At 41.9% G+C, this 16,439-nt stretch overlaps 1 protein-coding gene across 2 annotated transcripts in view; it reads left to right on the top strand.

Annotated features, from left to right (window-relative positions):
- ANK2 (ankyrin 2) overlaps positions 1-16,439 on the top strand; it is a 246,943-nt gene that overhangs the window by 148,154 nt on the left and 82,350 nt on the right. For both annotated transcript variants that reach the window (XM_050896051.1, XM_050896049.1), the window contains exons 14-22: positions 600-698; positions 1,900-2,097; positions 4,079-4,177; positions 4,777-4,875; positions 6,290-6,487; positions 7,939-8,037; positions 8,145-8,243; positions 10,930-11,028; positions 13,171-13,269. In XM_050896051.1, the coding sequence (XP_050752008.1) occupies positions 600-698; positions 1,900-2,097; positions 4,079-4,177; positions 4,777-4,875; positions 6,290-6,487; positions 7,939-8,037; positions 8,145-8,243; positions 10,930-11,028; positions 13,171-13,269 (1,089 nt within the window). The remainder of the gene's footprint in view (positions 1-599; positions 699-1,899; positions 2,098-4,078; positions 4,178-4,776; positions 4,876-6,289; positions 6,488-7,938; positions 8,038-8,144; positions 8,244-10,929; positions 11,029-13,170; positions 13,270-16,439) is intronic.

The raw sequence follows: 16,439 nt of genomic DNA, 5'->3' as shown, positions 1-16,439 counted from the left end.
AATTCTGTGGCCTACAAAAGCCTTGAAACAAGATTCGTTCCATAGCCTGCAGACACAGCCACGCTGCTGAGCACAGATTTTACACATTTCATATGCTGGCTCAGTTGTGCACAGCCATTGCAAGGCCTTTTAATGCTGCCAGCTCCACACAGTGTGCAGGAAGAGACCATCTGGAAAAATATCCCCTTCCATCTTGAGGCTCATGTGCCTCACAATCCCTTGAGAGAGACAGGCTCAATATACTCTTATCTCCTGTGCGGCACACAAGCTGATGCACTGTTATGTAGAAAGCTGAGGAACACATGTGACCGGGGAGTCTATATGGCAGTGTTTTCTATAAGACAGGATTTTCGTTCTGACCCTCTGTAGTGAGATTATGTTTGTCTGGGATCACTGAGTTTGCAAACCAAAGCGTACCCAGGCCCAGCGACATGTAGGCACACACCCTCCTGAACTGCCTGTTACTGGGTCTGAAGCCAGATTCTCAGCTGGCGGAAAGGCGGGTCTCTGCACGAGCTGACGTGGGTGGAATTTACACCGCCGGAGCTCTGTTTCTTCATGGAGGTTTAGGACACTGAAACGCTTTTGCTTTTCTGCAGCGTGGAGAAACTGCGTTGCACATGGCGGCACGTGCTGGGCAGGTGGAAGTAGTTCGCTGCCTCCTGAGAAACGGGGCCCTGGTTGATGCCCGAGCCAGGGTAGGTGTTCTTTACAATTTTTTTTGCTTTCTCTTACTCAAAAACATAGCTGAAGCAGAGGAGCTAGGGAGGAGCAATTTCATTTTTATTTGATCTGTTGATTCAATATTAAGCACACCTAAAAACAGTTCTGAAAACAGTAACCTATTTATGCATAGATCTTCCAAAGAGAATGTGTGTGTGGTGGGCTGACCCCGGCCGGCAGCTCAGCCCCTCTCAGTTGTTCGCTTACTGCCCCCGCAGCAGGATGGGGGAGAGAACTGGAAGGGTGAAAGCGAGAAAATCTCTTGGGTTGAGATAAAGACAGTTTAATAGGTGAAGGAGAAAGGAAAAAAACAAAACAAACCACAAAACCAACCCCTCCCCCCCACAAGTGATGCAAAGGCAATCACTCACCACCTCCCACAAGCAGACTGATGCCCAGCCAGTCTCCGAGCAACGTCTCTTTTGGAAAAACTCACCCCCTAGTTTTATTGCTGAGCATGACGTTATATGGCATGGATTATCTCTTCGGTCAGTTCGGGCCAGCTGTCCTGGCTGTGTCCCCTCCCAACCTCTTGCCCACCCCCAGCCTGTTCCCTGGGGTGGGCAGAGGGAGAAACAGAGAAAGCCTTGGCGCTGTGTAAGCACTGCTCAGCAATAGCTAAAACACTGGTGTGTTATCAACACTGTCTTGGTCAGAAATCTAAAACAGAGCACTATACAGGCTGCTGTGAGGAAAATTAACTTAATCCCGGCTAGACCCAGCACAACGTGCCTGACTCAGACCAGCAATAGCTATTCTATCTGAGCAAGGAGGTGCACAGCCATGTCCTAAAACCAAACATCAGAGGTTCTGATAGCAGTTAGTGCCAGATTTTGCAACCAAGGGGACTGTTTGTAGAGCAAGGTACAGCTGTTGTAAAACAAATTAAGAACACAAAGGGGAGCAAGTGATGCTCACAGTGATGTGCGCGATCTGCTTGATAAAAGGAAAAACCAATGTTTTTCGTCATAGTTATCTGTTCTAATAAGACATTGCCATTGCTGAAGCTCATGGCAAAAATTAACTCGAGAGCCCTCCGTTACTGCCTTTTTTTGTACCATGACTTCCTATGATTTTTGCAAGACAAATGCATGGATAGATCTATTGGGATCAACCAGAATATTGTGTTCAGGGCAGTTCTACCTGCGCTAATTATCTACTCGATTTGAGTTGTAGGAAGAACAGACTCCACTGCACATTGCTTCTCGCTTGGGTAAAACGGAGATCGTCCAACTTCTGCTACAGCACATGGCCCACCCTGATGCCGCAACAACTAATGGGTACACTCCACTGCACATCTCTGCCAGAGAGGGACAAGTTGATGTCGCATCAGTTCTCCTAGAGGCAGGTGCCTCGCACTCCATGTCCACCAAAGTAAGACAAAATGCTTTACGTCTCTATTCCAGTAGCACAGGCAGTGCATGCCAGCGCACGCCTGTTCCATGAGGAATGTACACTGAGAAATTGAACTAGTTTGGGTCTTTTGTTTTGTTCTTACTTAATCAACAGCGATCCGATAGATTGAAGTAATGTATCAGAAGTTAATCAAATTTTGACATATTTTGCTGTCATCTAAAGTTGGGAGTTTGGTTCCCACTGGAGCCAAATGCAGATCATGATAAATACATGGTCCCAACAGGTTTAAAATGTACACAAAGTCCTTGTTTCTCTCTTTCCCATTGTGTTATGAGTAGGGCTTTTTTGGCCAAAATTTAAAAAAAAAAAAAGGGGGGGGTGGTGGTGTGACGATGACACTTTTTTTATGAACAGGCTTGCTTATTCTTCAATACCTTGTTTATTTAAATAGTAAAATAATTCTGGTCTGTGCTAGCTGAAAGCAATGTTCCTCAAACATACAAGTCAGCATCTGTCCAATCGCATCTAATGCTGAATCTATTTTCAGTGGTTCTATAAATGAGGTGTCATATGACACAATAGGCCATTTTGTCTGGGGTTATAAAAGAAATAGTCTGCAGAATCTTTATTGTTTTGTTAGCCAAAAATGTTTACCAACAGATTCCTAACAGAGCGATGAACATGTAAGAAAATAGATAGCTATGAATAGAATTATGTGCCAAGATAATCTTTTCCAAATTTATCGCATGTGATTAAGTGAGAATCACTTAATTCTCACTATTGTTTTAGGTCCTAAAAAAGCACCCCTGGTTTTGCAGCTGGAGCTTAAAACATATTTTTGAACACTGGGGTGTCTTCCAGGGTTTAGAAGACTAAACCAGCAATTTTCAAATTATGATCCACAGATTACTGGGAATGCTTGCTGTTCTCCTTTTATCCAGCTGTTAAATCACATTAAAATGGCTAAAAATACACTAAATACTTTCCTAATTTCCCATATTGCTTTATGGCAATTGCTTTAGTACTGCAGGAACATTCTATAATTATGAATAGGAGAAGAGGCAGTCCACTAGATAATCTCTCTACAAATCTGCGATTCACGAACTGGAAATGTTTGAGGTTCCCTGACGTAAACTCTTTTTGAGGTGGGATTAATGGAACAAGATGATAATGACAATAAACATTACACATCACTTATGTGTCAGGCAAATAGGTCATTGTAGGCCCCCGAAATTACTGTCAGGGCAGTGGTGCAGTCTGCCACCTACTGTCTTGCATCCCTGAGTTTTCCTTATCAACATGTTTTTTTTAAATTAAAAGAACAGGCAAAGAGCATGTTAGTTTGACATAGGCCTTACGCCTGTGCTGTACTGACAAGCATTATTAAAACAAACAGCAAAGGACTCTTTTAAAAAGACAAGGTTTTTTAGTCTGGCCACAATGTGTTTCCAAAAGCACTGTCATTGAGTCAGGCATGACTTTTTTTAGCTGCAGTTCAGAGGCTGCAGCAGAACTTAGTGACTGTATGGATACGTGAGTCCAAATATAAATCTTCAACAAACTTTAAAGGAGGAATATGAAGTTTGGAGCTTTTCTCACTGAATTTAGTTGGTGTTTCATTGTTACTGGCAACAATTGATACAGGAAATATTTCTAAAGCTGTCATAATGAAACTAAAAAGTGCAGCTGGTTTGGAATAGAAATTTGAACAAGTGCCGTTATTGCCCACACACACAGTGTAAGAGTCTGTATCAGATAAAATGTCTGCCAGCCTGACAGCATGTACATAGGAAAGAATAATAAAAAGGAAAGTATTTTCTTGTATTTCATGCTTTTCAAAGTGCCTTCAAGAGATGATGTTCTTTCTAGGTACTGCTCTTGATTCTGCAAGCTAGAATATAGGTTGAAGAGTAAGCGCTTCATACATAGTTCTTAAGAGAGAGATGTCAGCATGACCTTTAACGCAAACATCTGCTTTTTATCTCCTGGAATTTTTCAGAAGGGGTTCACACCTTTGCATGTGGCAGCCAAATATGGGAGCCTGGAAGTGGCAAAACTCCTGCTGCAGCGTCGTGCCTCTCCCGATTCAGCTGGCAAGGTACTGACGAGAAAGACAAAAAAATCAGCAGCATTTTGGATTCTTCCTTAGGAAAGAACTGTGTGAAATACGCACACGAAAGAAGGCTGCAGCTGCTTTCACATGGTGGTTTTGGCTTTGTTAGGGTCGCATTCCCCCAGGGGTGATGGTTATGTGCGCTAGTTGTGGAAACCACGCTACCGACTGTGTCGGGTTTGGGTCCCAGGCAGGAGGGCATGCTGCACGCAGCTCTGAGGGCAGATAAATGTCTGTGGCTCAGTAAGCGCCGGTTCCATTAAACTATCCAAAGTATCAAAATCCTAATGGATAAACACGGGGGCAAGGCCCGCTTTCCCCCCATGCTGCGGGAATTGCTTAGCGTGGGCTCTGGGGAGATGCAAAACAGGCCTGCGGCCGCAACCCCCCCGGGCCGCCCGGATTCACCCTCCTCCACCGCTTCTTCCCCGCTAACGGCCGGCCGCCTGCTGTGGCCTTGCCCTCCTCCCCTCAGCTCCCCCGCCGCCCCGCACAGCGCCGGTCACCTCACGCACTAACGGCTCCGTAACGCGGCCGCCCCCCGCCCCGCGAGCGCAGCCTAACGCCGTAACCGCCCCTTACAGAACGGCCTCACCCCCCTCCACGTGGCGGCCCATTACGACAACCAGAAGGTGGCGCTGCTGCTGCTGGAGAAGGGCGCCTCGCCCCACGCGACCGCCAAGGTGAGCTCTCCCGCCGCCCGCCTGAGGAACCCTTCCCGGAGGGCGGCCCGGCCTCCGCCTTTCCCACCCGGTTGCAGGCACGCTGCCGTCTTGGGCCTGCCCGAGACCGGCGGGCAGCGTCTCCGGGCAACTGGGACACGAGCTGCGGCGTGGGGAACGTCCACTCGAGATAATGAAATAAAATAATCCCCAGGGTGTGGGCGCTCAGACGCTGGAACGGGCTGCCTGGAGGGGTTGTGGGGGGCTTGGAGGTGGTCACAGTGTGACTGAGTCGCTGAGCCGTGTGATGTTCATATAGCGGGAAGTTGGCCCTAGCTGGATGACCCTCTACCTAAATTAGTGTATGGCTCTCTCAGACCTTTGTTGAAAAAGAAGAAATATGTATTTGTATGTATATATGTATGTGTGTGTCTCAGCCCGTTTTTATGTTTGTGAGCTCTAGTCATAGCTGGAAGTCACTTTAGTATTGTGTAATATCAGAAATGATGTGTATATTCTGACCACGCATACGGAGGATTCATTCGTGGCTTAGGAATGATATCACTCTGTTAGGCAAAGGCTACTAAAAAGGGAAAGTAACGAGCGAATTGGTGCTGATGTCAGAATGTTCTGCCCCATGTGAGGCTGCTGTCGTACATGCTGCCAAAAAACATGGCCTGTCTGTTAAGTGATTGTATCAGAGCTGTTCTTTCTATTGCGGTGCATGGACAGCAGCAAAAGCTACAGTTGCAGTAGGATAGTTTGGTGAAGCTCCCTTAAAAAAAAAAAACAACCCACAGACCAACTAGCCGAACACATCCAGAGGGACTGTCTGCTGTAACCCAGAATTTCCCCCCTCAGTGTGTTGTAAAGCAATTAAAGGTGGGAAGTTGTCTTATTGCCAGAAAGTACCATCAATGCCATTCTGCTTTGCTTAAATGGTTAATTTGATCAGAAAAACATTCCTCCCTGTTGCTGTTTCCAGCCAGTGCCGTGACTGATACATGTATCAAAATTCCATATGCAAACACACCTCTACCCACACGCTCCGAAAAAGCATAATGCAATGAAGAGTGTGCACCCATCACTCATCACAGAGAATGTCACTCATCAGTCAAAAGTGAATATTTACAACATAGGTTATTCAAAATGTAGGTGTCAAACTTGGGATAATTTGAAGGTATCAGCTGAACAGTCCTGCCCACCCTAGTGAGGGCTGGCTTTGTTCTAGTTTAGATGGTGAAAATAACAGACGGACAAAGCAACACAACAGCAGGGCCACGTGAGACATGTCTGGCCTTGAAAATTTAATGAACTCTCATCTCTAGTAATAAGGGGTAACATAAAATAATACTATTTTATGGTGTCTGATTTCTTAGGCTTACATGGCTGTCGTGTTAACTTTATTCTCATTTTGTTTCCTGACTGGCGTTAGAATGGATACACCCCTCTGCATATTGCTGCCAAGAAAAATCAGATGCAGATAGCTACCACTCTATTGAACTACGGGGCTGAGACCAACATTTTGACCAAGCAGGGAGTCACCCCGCTTCATTTGGCCTCCCAAGAAGGTCACACTGACATGGTGACCTTGCTTTTGGAGAAAGGATCCAATATCCATGTGGCAACAAAGGTAACTCACAACCAGAGACAAAGTACTGTGGGTGGAAGAATCCAGTAAGATGCAAAGTGCAGTGTAGGAATGATGTCACATTGTCAGGAATTCTCAGCTTCACTTCCTTATATACATATTTGTGAGTCTGCAGAAGTGACAACAGGTGGGTGAATAGTAAAAGTGAGAAGAGGATGTCTAGGACTGGCAGATGGATTGACCAGTTAAGTTATATTGTGTGGTTAATAGCTGTACTGGGTAACACACAGGAGGAGCTGCAGCTGTTCGCCACGACCGGAGGAAAATGATGTGACACCTGGCTCTGGTAGAGAGGTTACAGGAGGAAAGGCAGACCAAGAGAAAATTATTTCTGAGCATTCAGGAAGGCAGGACTGCAACCTTGCCATCTCTCAGGTGTTTTGCATATGCTCCTGAAGTTTTACTTTAGATGCAAAGGAAGAGGAATGTAAAATTCTGGAATTTGTGGGTCCATGGGTAGATTTAACAACATGTATCAGAAACCTGAGAGCTACACTCTAAAATAGTTCAGTGCTCTTGCCAGGAAAGGCGCTTTTCCTCATGTATTTACCAGTCAGCCTTCTTTCCAAGTGGAAGAAATTGGCAGTGTCTGGCAAATAACAAAACAACATTGTTAGCGGAGTAGCAAGTGAGAAAAATCCTATGGAGGACCTTTCCAATTTTTTTGAGTTTTTTTTTTTTTGTGATTGTACATGACAGCTTTTTCATAGAAAACAAGTTCCTCAAAAAAGCCCCATTACTGTAGATCTTCATAGGTCACCAGATTTATCCAGGCATATATGTAAGTCTTACTTAAGGTCAAAAGCCTGCAGCTTTTGTTCATACAAGTCAAAATAGAAGGTTCAAGTCTCTCATTGTCTGGCATTAATGTATTATGCTACCTAACCAACAAAAAACAAGGTGATTTTCATTTCTCTCACAAAATTTGTTCCGTGCCTTGTTCACAGGCAAGTACTGTGTGCGTGATCACAGTGAGCTTTTAGTTAAAGGCTGCATCCATTTCCTTGGCATCTTTGAATGGGATCTATTTCTGGAGTTATTTTCTTTATTCTGACTCGTGCCTGCAGTTGTCAAGGTTCCCTTTCCTGTCTGAGGAGTGGGAAGCACAGTGCACGTGCTTCCCTAGTTTATTAATGGGCTCCTCAGCTTCCCAACTGACATTATTGTGTAAAATCCGAGTGTGATCATTGATGCCTGAAAGTTTTACTCTGTGGTTATGGTGATGTAATTGCCTTGGAGCTGTTTGTCAGCCAGAACAGGAGAAACATCAACTCTACTTTGTTTAAAAAAAACCACCCATACTTAGAAGCTATAGTTAGGATCTCTTCATGTTTTAAAGATGAGAAAGTGGGAAAGTCTAGATTTCTTTCCTCATGTAAAGTAGGTTTTATTCTTATTTTTATCTTTATTTATTTATTATATTCCACCTCCAGACTGGACTGACATCCTTACACCTTGCAGCTCAAGAGGATAAAGTGAATGTAGCTGAAATACTCACAAAACACGGTGCAAACCAAGATGCTCAGACAAAGGTAAACCATGGAGTGGCTACTGTCTCCAGTGTGCCAAAGGATGCTACCATTGTAAAAGGAATGTTCCACTGAGCTTGCAGTTTTACTTCTTTGTTCTCTTATTGTAGCTTGGTTATACACCTTTAATTGTGGCGTGTCACTATGGAAACATCAAAATGGTGAATTTTCTTCTCAAGCAGGGAGCAAATGTCAATGCTAAAACAAAGGTAAAGAATTTTTCATTGGTTGCTTTTGCTCTTTATTATGAACCTGGTAACCAAGCACTATGAATACATACCATAGGTGCCTTTTCACTAGGAAACTATAATTATTGCATGGTAGGTGTCAACATATGGTGATTCGTGGCTGTAGTGGAATGCCTTCTCTCTGCTACATCTCATTGTGTAGTGTTCACAAAAGAAAAGTCAGATAACTCTTTGGGCGTATGAAAGGAGGAGGTAGAGAATCAATTTCATTGTTTTTTTCTTTTTTCTTTTTACTTGCAAACTAACAAATGCGAGCTTGTTTCTGATCTCATTTACACATGGTTTACACCAGTGTAATACCGGTGTGCTGCCAAACTACTAAGTAACAATTCAGACACTTTGAGGGCGATGCCAGGTTCTCTCCAGTCTGCTGGGAGAAGAGTGGGAAGAATTACCGCTGATCAAAGTGTGGGTGGTATGACTTTGGGAGAAGGAAGCAGCTGTGGTGGGGGAATGCAGTTTACTGAAGACAGGTTTGGGGTTTTTTTTGAGGGGAATCGGGGTACACTGTTACTGACCAGTTATACTGAAATGGACCTGACTGCCTATAGCCGAAGTCTGAACAAAACCCACTGACTTCAGCAGTTTCTTCTAGTATAAACTGGTGGGCACAACAGCTGAATGCGATGCATTTTGTAGCAAGAATTGTATATCTCCTGAGTATACAAAGAAATGTTCTGGTGACAGCAACAGTGTGTTGCATCCCAGATATCATCGCATCACCCTTATCAGAAAGAGAAGGCTAAGTGAGGAGCTGCAGGGCTTCAGCTTAGTTAAAGCTGGCTTCAGGCAATAGCTAGCTACCAGCTTCAGACTGGATGTCTTGGGATCAACGTAAAGAAGTCCATTGATATTTCTAGTGACATAACTTAGTATTTGTAAGATCCAATCAAAATCACAGGCTTGTGGCCTGCTGGTTCCTCTGGCCAGCTCCTCTGTCCCTAGCTGCGACCTATGGGACGGATTAATTTGCCAAAGTAGCACTATTTCATCACAGTGGTCACGGCTCTGTGTGGTAAGAAACAGCAAAGTAAATACATAAAAGATACTGGCCCATCCCTCATGAGATCACCCAAAATCAATTGGCAAAACCCAGAGATTCCAAAAGAACAGGCAACACTACTAGAAAAACAGCTGATAAGAATTAATAAAGCAGACGCTAGCAGGATCCAAATGATAGCTGCCAAGACATTCAGCTGAGGTATTTGGCGGCTAACTAAAGGGAGAGACATACTTGTGTCTTTAGTATTAGGTCTCACTCTATGTCTAAGGGGCCACTGGGCCAGATTCTGACGCCATTTCCCCAGGTATTTCACTTATTTAGAATAATTTTATTAAAGTCAGCAAGTTTGTATGAGAGTATGGGGCAGTGGTTCTCCAAAATCGCACACCTAGGGACCAATAAAAATACTGGCAGTCTGTCAACTGTTACTGTGGACTCAGTTTAAAGAGCAAATTCATCCTGGCTGGATTCAGGATAGACATGTTAAAGAATAAGTAGCCTCTGTTGCAGCTTGGTCTTTAACTAGAGAAGGCCTGCATGATGCTTTGTGCCATCTCCGGAGAAAAATAATATGGCTGAATTCTGTTTATGAAGGACTGCACTAATATTTAAGTAAAGATAGCGAATTTACTTTGCACTACAACCTATGGTAAAATCCTCCTTTGATTTCTTAGCGGTCCATGCATGCATACTGTAAATATAAGAACTGTAACAGTTCTGAACTATCACTATTAGTAGTACAAAGCATTACTTGCATCTATTCTTTTGCAAAAGAGATAACTCTCAGAATGTGTCTTTCAGAGCCTGCCCCCAGGCTTTACATAAGTGTACAGTGAGATCAACTTGGTGTTTTCTTCCAGTTTATTCTCTGCTTGCTTTCTAAGCCAATTGCAAATAATTTTGTAAATGAATTGCCTGACTGGACTTACACAGTACCCATCTCAGATCAACTAGCTGAATTACACTTTGGTTATGTTTCTGTATTGTGTAACATTAGAATGAATCACTGGAGCAGATAAGTATATGGAGTTAAGCGTGTTTATTAATACAGACATTGTGCACATGTTTTTAAGTGTAATTACAGCGTGGTCAAGCCTTTTGAAGGCAAAGTAAAGCTAAAATTGATTGATAGTTGTAATAGGTACATGTTGTTAGCCTTTTTAAAAGCAAATAGTCTCAAATCACTGCCGTTAAAAATGATGTATTTTTAAAACTGACTCAAATATTTTAAAGGCAAATCTTGGGGCTTCTATAGAAAACTAAGATGTGAGAGGAGGAAAAATGTTCTCTGCCTCAGCTATGATTCCATGTCCTTAGCATGCCACTTTAACTTTACTGTTCCTCATTGTTCCTCCCTGTGATTTAGGACATGAGGCATTATCTGTCTTTCCAGAGATTGCTTATATTGTGAGATGAAAGATGATTTGTGAATAAAAATATTATCTTCCTTTATCTTTTCATTTATCTGGGGAAGGAGTATTATTATTACTGAAGATTTATTAGCTTTAGGTCGATTGATGGCATAATTTCTTTTTGAGATGTCTCAAAAGGAGCAGAAGGAAGCAAAGCGAAGTGTCTAATCTAATTACTGGTGGTTGTTGTTCTTTGTTTGTTTGCTTTTATCGTAACCACCGTGGACAACAGAATGGGTACACCCCTCTTCACCAAGCTGCTCAACAAGGCCACACTCACATCATTAACGTTCTTCTCCAACATGGGGCCAAGCCCAACGCCATCACCACTGTAAGTCTGTGAAGTGCCAGTGGGAACTTGTTTCCCTGGACAGTTCTTTTCTTTCCTTTCTTAGGGCTTGAGAGCAAGCCTTTGTTTTGGTGAAAGTGTTCCTCATACAGCTGGTTGTCAGATGTGTAAATGTAACTTGCTCTTCTTTTCTTTATCCTCTTAGGGTAGTTCAGATCAGATCTAACTCATTGTGCACTAAGCTAAATGTGAGGTGGGGAAACCAATTTCTGAGCTGCAGGGTCAGGCCGGCCGCAGCTAGCTGCGCTGTGCTTGTTCAGTTGCCCTCTGCCTCAACACTTCCGTCTGTAAATTGATGTCTCAATAAGGATTTTTTCCGTAAAAATTAAGGGGAAATCAGAACTTGGGCTTTTTTGAAGATTTAGACCCAAATTTCTGTCCTTCTATCCACTGGATCTGTTTCAGGTTCTTACTGAGTTCACTGATGTTAATGCCTCCTCAAAGACTGTCAGTAACCTCTGGCACAGCTCCTTCTGCGCAGTCAGCCGGGAATGCAACTGTCCTATTTCATGTTGATGTTGTTATTAGTCACCTCTAATCGGGTAATCTTTAAAATGCAGCCAGAATGTCCAAAACTCATGTTATTCCCCAGAGTGGATCAGGTTTGTGTACATATATTGTGCATGCTTAAATGAGCACTAGCGCCCTGTTTGGTCCTGAAATGATCACATTGAATAATCTTCTGTGGAGTTACCCAAAATACCAGTTTATGCACCAGATCATCAAGCAAGAGACCATTGTAGTCAGCTTCTGGGGCCGTAGGTACTATTGGGCATATTCAGCCGAAGGTGTCTCTACTTGCTTTCAGTCCTTGTGTTGGGGCTGTCATGCTCAAATCTAACCCAAATCCAAGCAGGCTGTCAAGGATATGTCTTTACTGCACAGTTTGCATGCTTTCTCAGGGGCTAGATCTGTTCTTGTCCACACATAGCAACCTCTAGCTTGAGAGAAGAGAGAATTTCAACCTGAGACATCTGGCAGGGGGATATGGGAGTGGGATATGAGCAGTTAATGTGCAAATGACAGTAACAGTCAAATTATTTGTGCTGTGAAGATGCTAATCTATTCATTTTGTGCTGCTAATCCACAAACACTCTGTTGCTTCAGGGTTGCTGAGCTAGACTAATGCAGAAGAACTGAAATTATAGATAACGAAAGCCAATACTGAAGTAGAGAGAAGCCCTCAGGCTGATATCCTGTGCATAGTGCAGTGGTGTCACAAGAGAAATCATTTCAGTGCAAGGAGCGGTACAGTGGCTTTCCGTGATTCCCCCAGCAGGCCAGCATGTTGTCCTTTGGTTCAGTGCAAAATAACATAAAACAATTCTGTATAGAGCTCTTTACAAAGAATCATGGAACACATCCCTTCCTCCCCTCCCCAAGTTGAGTGACATGGGGACTGTGGACTGCCAATGTTCCAGGTGATGAAATGGAGATAAATAGGCCTAAACACTTGCTAAATTACCATTTTAATGTCCATTTGATGAATGGCACATCTATGTATCGTGGGCATTTAAACTGCAAATAAATTTATTTAAATGGAAATTAATTCCCCACCCCCAAGCCTTACATAGGTTGTGTTTGTGTTTGTTAAATCATTAGCTTTTGTGTACTTTTATTGGACATAAATTTTTGTTGTAAGGAGGAATAGAAGTGTATGTGGACAACACAGCTGTAATGTTGTATTCCCCAAAGAGGGAATTGTACCTGGTAAAGATTTAACAGTTTCAACTGGAAGTGAAACTGTAACATTTTAAAATACTTTTTTTAGAAGAGTATTTCTGATGTAGAGCAGTTTATGCAAAATAAAACATGAACTTCTGCAGATAAGACACATTTTGTATAGTGAAATTTGAGCACTGAAGGGTTAAGCCATACAGCACTTTTTTATTTAGAATAGCAGGCAGATGTAAGTGTGTTGTGTTACCATGGTAATCAGGGCTATAGTCTTGAAGAAGTTACGGAGTCAGATGTAGCGGTAAAAAACCAGTGATTTTCCTAGGCTGCGCCTTGTTTTGGATGGAAATGCTGGCTCATGCAGTGTTGAGAGTGATCTCATTGGTTCACATCACAATCCTCCCTCTCATTGCACTCTCTCTCTCCCCTCCTCTCTTTTCTCTTCAGAATGGTAACACTGCCTTAGCTATTGCAAGGCGTCTGGGATATATCTCAGTGGTCGATACGCTGAAGGTTGTAACGGAGGAGATTACCACCACCACAACTGTGAGTTGCAGATGCATTAAAATGTCTCTCTTCTCTATTCAGAATGTTGTCTTTCTCTTCTTCCCTCAGATTCTCCATGTATCTCTTTCCTTTTTTTGTTTGCTGGTTTTAGCCCCCCCCCTTTCTGTTGGATTTTTGCAAAAGTGCTACAATGCTTTCAGTATATCTTTTAAGCATGTGGAAGTGTGTGCAACACAACAGGCTTCACTGAGCTAGGTAACAAAAATCTATGTGCATACAGATGGAAAACAACTATTCAAAAGCAGAGTAAAACTTTTTTCTAGATATGGGTCTGAGCTGCAAACCCAAACTTTCCAGAAGTTTGTGCATTGTTGTTTAGATCCTGTCCTGTTTCTCTGTTTCTCTTTTCACCTCTCCTTTTCAGTCTGTCCTTACATTTCCACACTTTTGACACCTACTGAGGCTCAACCATTGCAGCACACCACAGCAAGCTTCTTAGCATTTGGACTGTACCAGTCATGGACTGGTGCCAAGCTTAATGATACTCACTAGATGGCTCTGAATCACATCAATCCTCTTTTTACTCAAGTCACTTTCAGTTCAAAGAGATCCTGTTTTTCCAAAATACGATCCTGTTTTTCCTTATGTGCTCAGTCCTCTCAGTCCTCCACACTTTTGGTAGTCTGTATTTTGACTCCAGGATTTGTGAATAGTACGTGCTGAATATCAGCAAGGTGGTACTGTTGCTTTAAGCCAGGAAAAACTGATATAGTCTGACAGTCTGGGAGGGGAAGGTTTTCTCTTCTTGGACTTTTACCTCTCATCTACAAATGTTTTAGCAGGTGGGAAGGGAGAACATTAGAAATAGTGCATCATTTAAGAAATTAATTTTAATTTAAATTTCCATTACTGCATTTTACCTGGAAACACTGTTGTAAGGTCATGCCTTTTCTTTTTTTTTTTTAATAATGCAAGAAAGATTAACAGTCTAGAAAACCTATCAGATCTAGATGTCATTTAGGAGCTCAGAGCTGTAAAAATCCACGGATTACTTAAGAGATGCCACTACTCAATCAGGGAGAGGGTTAGAGGAAGGGAAGAAATCCAAAGTCTCTTGTAAAGAAATGGGCAAATAATTTTGATTTTGTTGCATGCTGACAGCAAGTCCCACTGATATTAATTGAGGAAGATGGAATAAAAGTAACAGGGCATAAGGTTACAAACAGAGTGAGCCATAATTTATTAATGACCTGCAAAGATCAGACTGAGTCAGGCTTGGACAAGGAATTTCAGCATAATTCCAGAAGTCTCTTAATAAAGACTGTATATTTTTGTTGTTATTTATTTCATGTTCTTGTTTAATCAGATAGCACATCACACATGTACATGCATAAACACATATGTATCTATTCAGAGATTTGGTAGAATAAAACCTAGGTAAAATTTTTCGAGGAACTTCAGCTCTTTTCGAAAGTATATTTTTTGGCCTCAAATGATGCATTTGCTGTTCTCTGTGCTGAGTCCTGGCATGCTTTTTCCATTTATGCCTGATACATGTTGTAACTTCCTTTCTATTGAACATTGTGTTGCACTGTGGAGCCTTGTACCTTGTCACATGTAAGTATTAGATGCTTTGTAATACTAGGGATTATACTATGAAGAGACACCTGCGAGTGAGTTACTTTGGTAAATGTTTCTTTAAACTTTGAGGGTAATGGATTTTTCTACCAGATACCGGATGCTTGGGGTTTAGGACTGAATCAAATACTGAACCTTACTTGCATAGTTGACCTCTAATGCTTGCACATAAGAGAAATCTGAAATCTTGAACTGTCTCTGTGTACAAAGCACTGCTTTTAAGTCAGGTGGGAACCCTCGATAAACTCAGCAGATTTTTCAGCTGTGAATTTGTCTGAATCTTGTACCTTAGGGATATATAGAATATAAATCTCTGGTGGTGGTGTTCATGGTGGGGAATGTTGATTAAACATAATTTAGAACAAATCATAAAAAGGAGGGGTAAATAACAGGCACTCATAGGCACTCCCTGCAATAAAGTTCTGCAGATGGTGAGGTTGGTGTTGCCAAACCAGAACACAGCATTTAGCACTGAAAAAAAGGTGCTGTCACCATAGCTACTTCATTCTCTAAGGTTGTAGCTGAGTGATGCATGGAGGATGTTAGACAGGCTGATGCTTTATTGATATTCAAGTCACTGGCATTTGAGTTGAGGAAAAGATCTCCAGGCCAAAGCCTTTAGTCTAACCTCGAACAAATTTTCCTCATACTTACATTAGTGTTATTAGTGAAGCCACATGAATATAAAGCAATAGAGAGAATAAAGTGCACTTGTTTTTACTCACAGATTAAAGATGAATAGCAAATAAATCAGAATAAGCTAGACTTTCAAAAGTTTGCTATGCAATTAGGTTTTGGGGTATTTATACAAACAGGCATAGTCTTCCTGTGGACAAATGAATATATGAGGAACTTTGAGGTTGCTTACAGTATACTGCTGTTGAGTAAGTAATCGCTGAATGTACATATAGGTTTATATACCTGAATTATATATCTGAATTATTCTATGCCACCAGATGAAAATCTGGCCTTACAATGAAAGTCTTAAATACAGAAGCCTAAAGTAAAGTACATAATTGAATTCTCAGGGGCACTAAACAGTAGGGAGTTTGAGAAATATACATTGAGCAATTTTCAAAGTGAGCCATTCATGGGGCTAGATATGGATTTTAAATTTTGAGAGTACTTGACATTTCTAATGTGCCTATCAATTAAAAAAATTCTAGTATTATATTAAAAGTTCATTTAAAAACATCAATTCATAACTTCTGTTGGGAATTGATGTAGAATTAATGATTCTTGCTGAGTTCAGTGTTCCAGAGATAGCATTACAGACTTTTTGTTCTTCTGAAACATGCGTGCGCGCACACACACACATGCTCTCTTGATTGTGTTTTCCAAACTTTGCTTCAATTGTTAAATTATGTAGTCATTTTCTCTAACTGAAGGGAAAATCAGGACATAAATAAAGTATCATTACTTCTCTGTAAGTAAATAATAATGTCTGAGAGCCTTAGTCAGAGACCAGATTGTTATTATATAGGGGCCTGTAAAAGCTAATTTATGAATAAATTGGTATAATGATAAATAAACCTTAGTTACTAGGATCTGCAGATCTAAGTTAATAGAGA

This window comes from Gymnogyps californianus, chromosome 4 (assembly GCF_018139145.2).
Source record: "Gymnogyps californianus isolate 813 chromosome 4, ASM1813914v2, whole genome shotgun sequence".
NCBI lineage: Eukaryota > Metazoa > Chordata > Aves > Accipitriformes > Cathartidae > Gymnogyps > Gymnogyps californianus.
The sequence above is the reverse complement of the archived record's forward strand: the minus strand, read 5'-3'. Positions and strand labels throughout refer to the sequence as shown.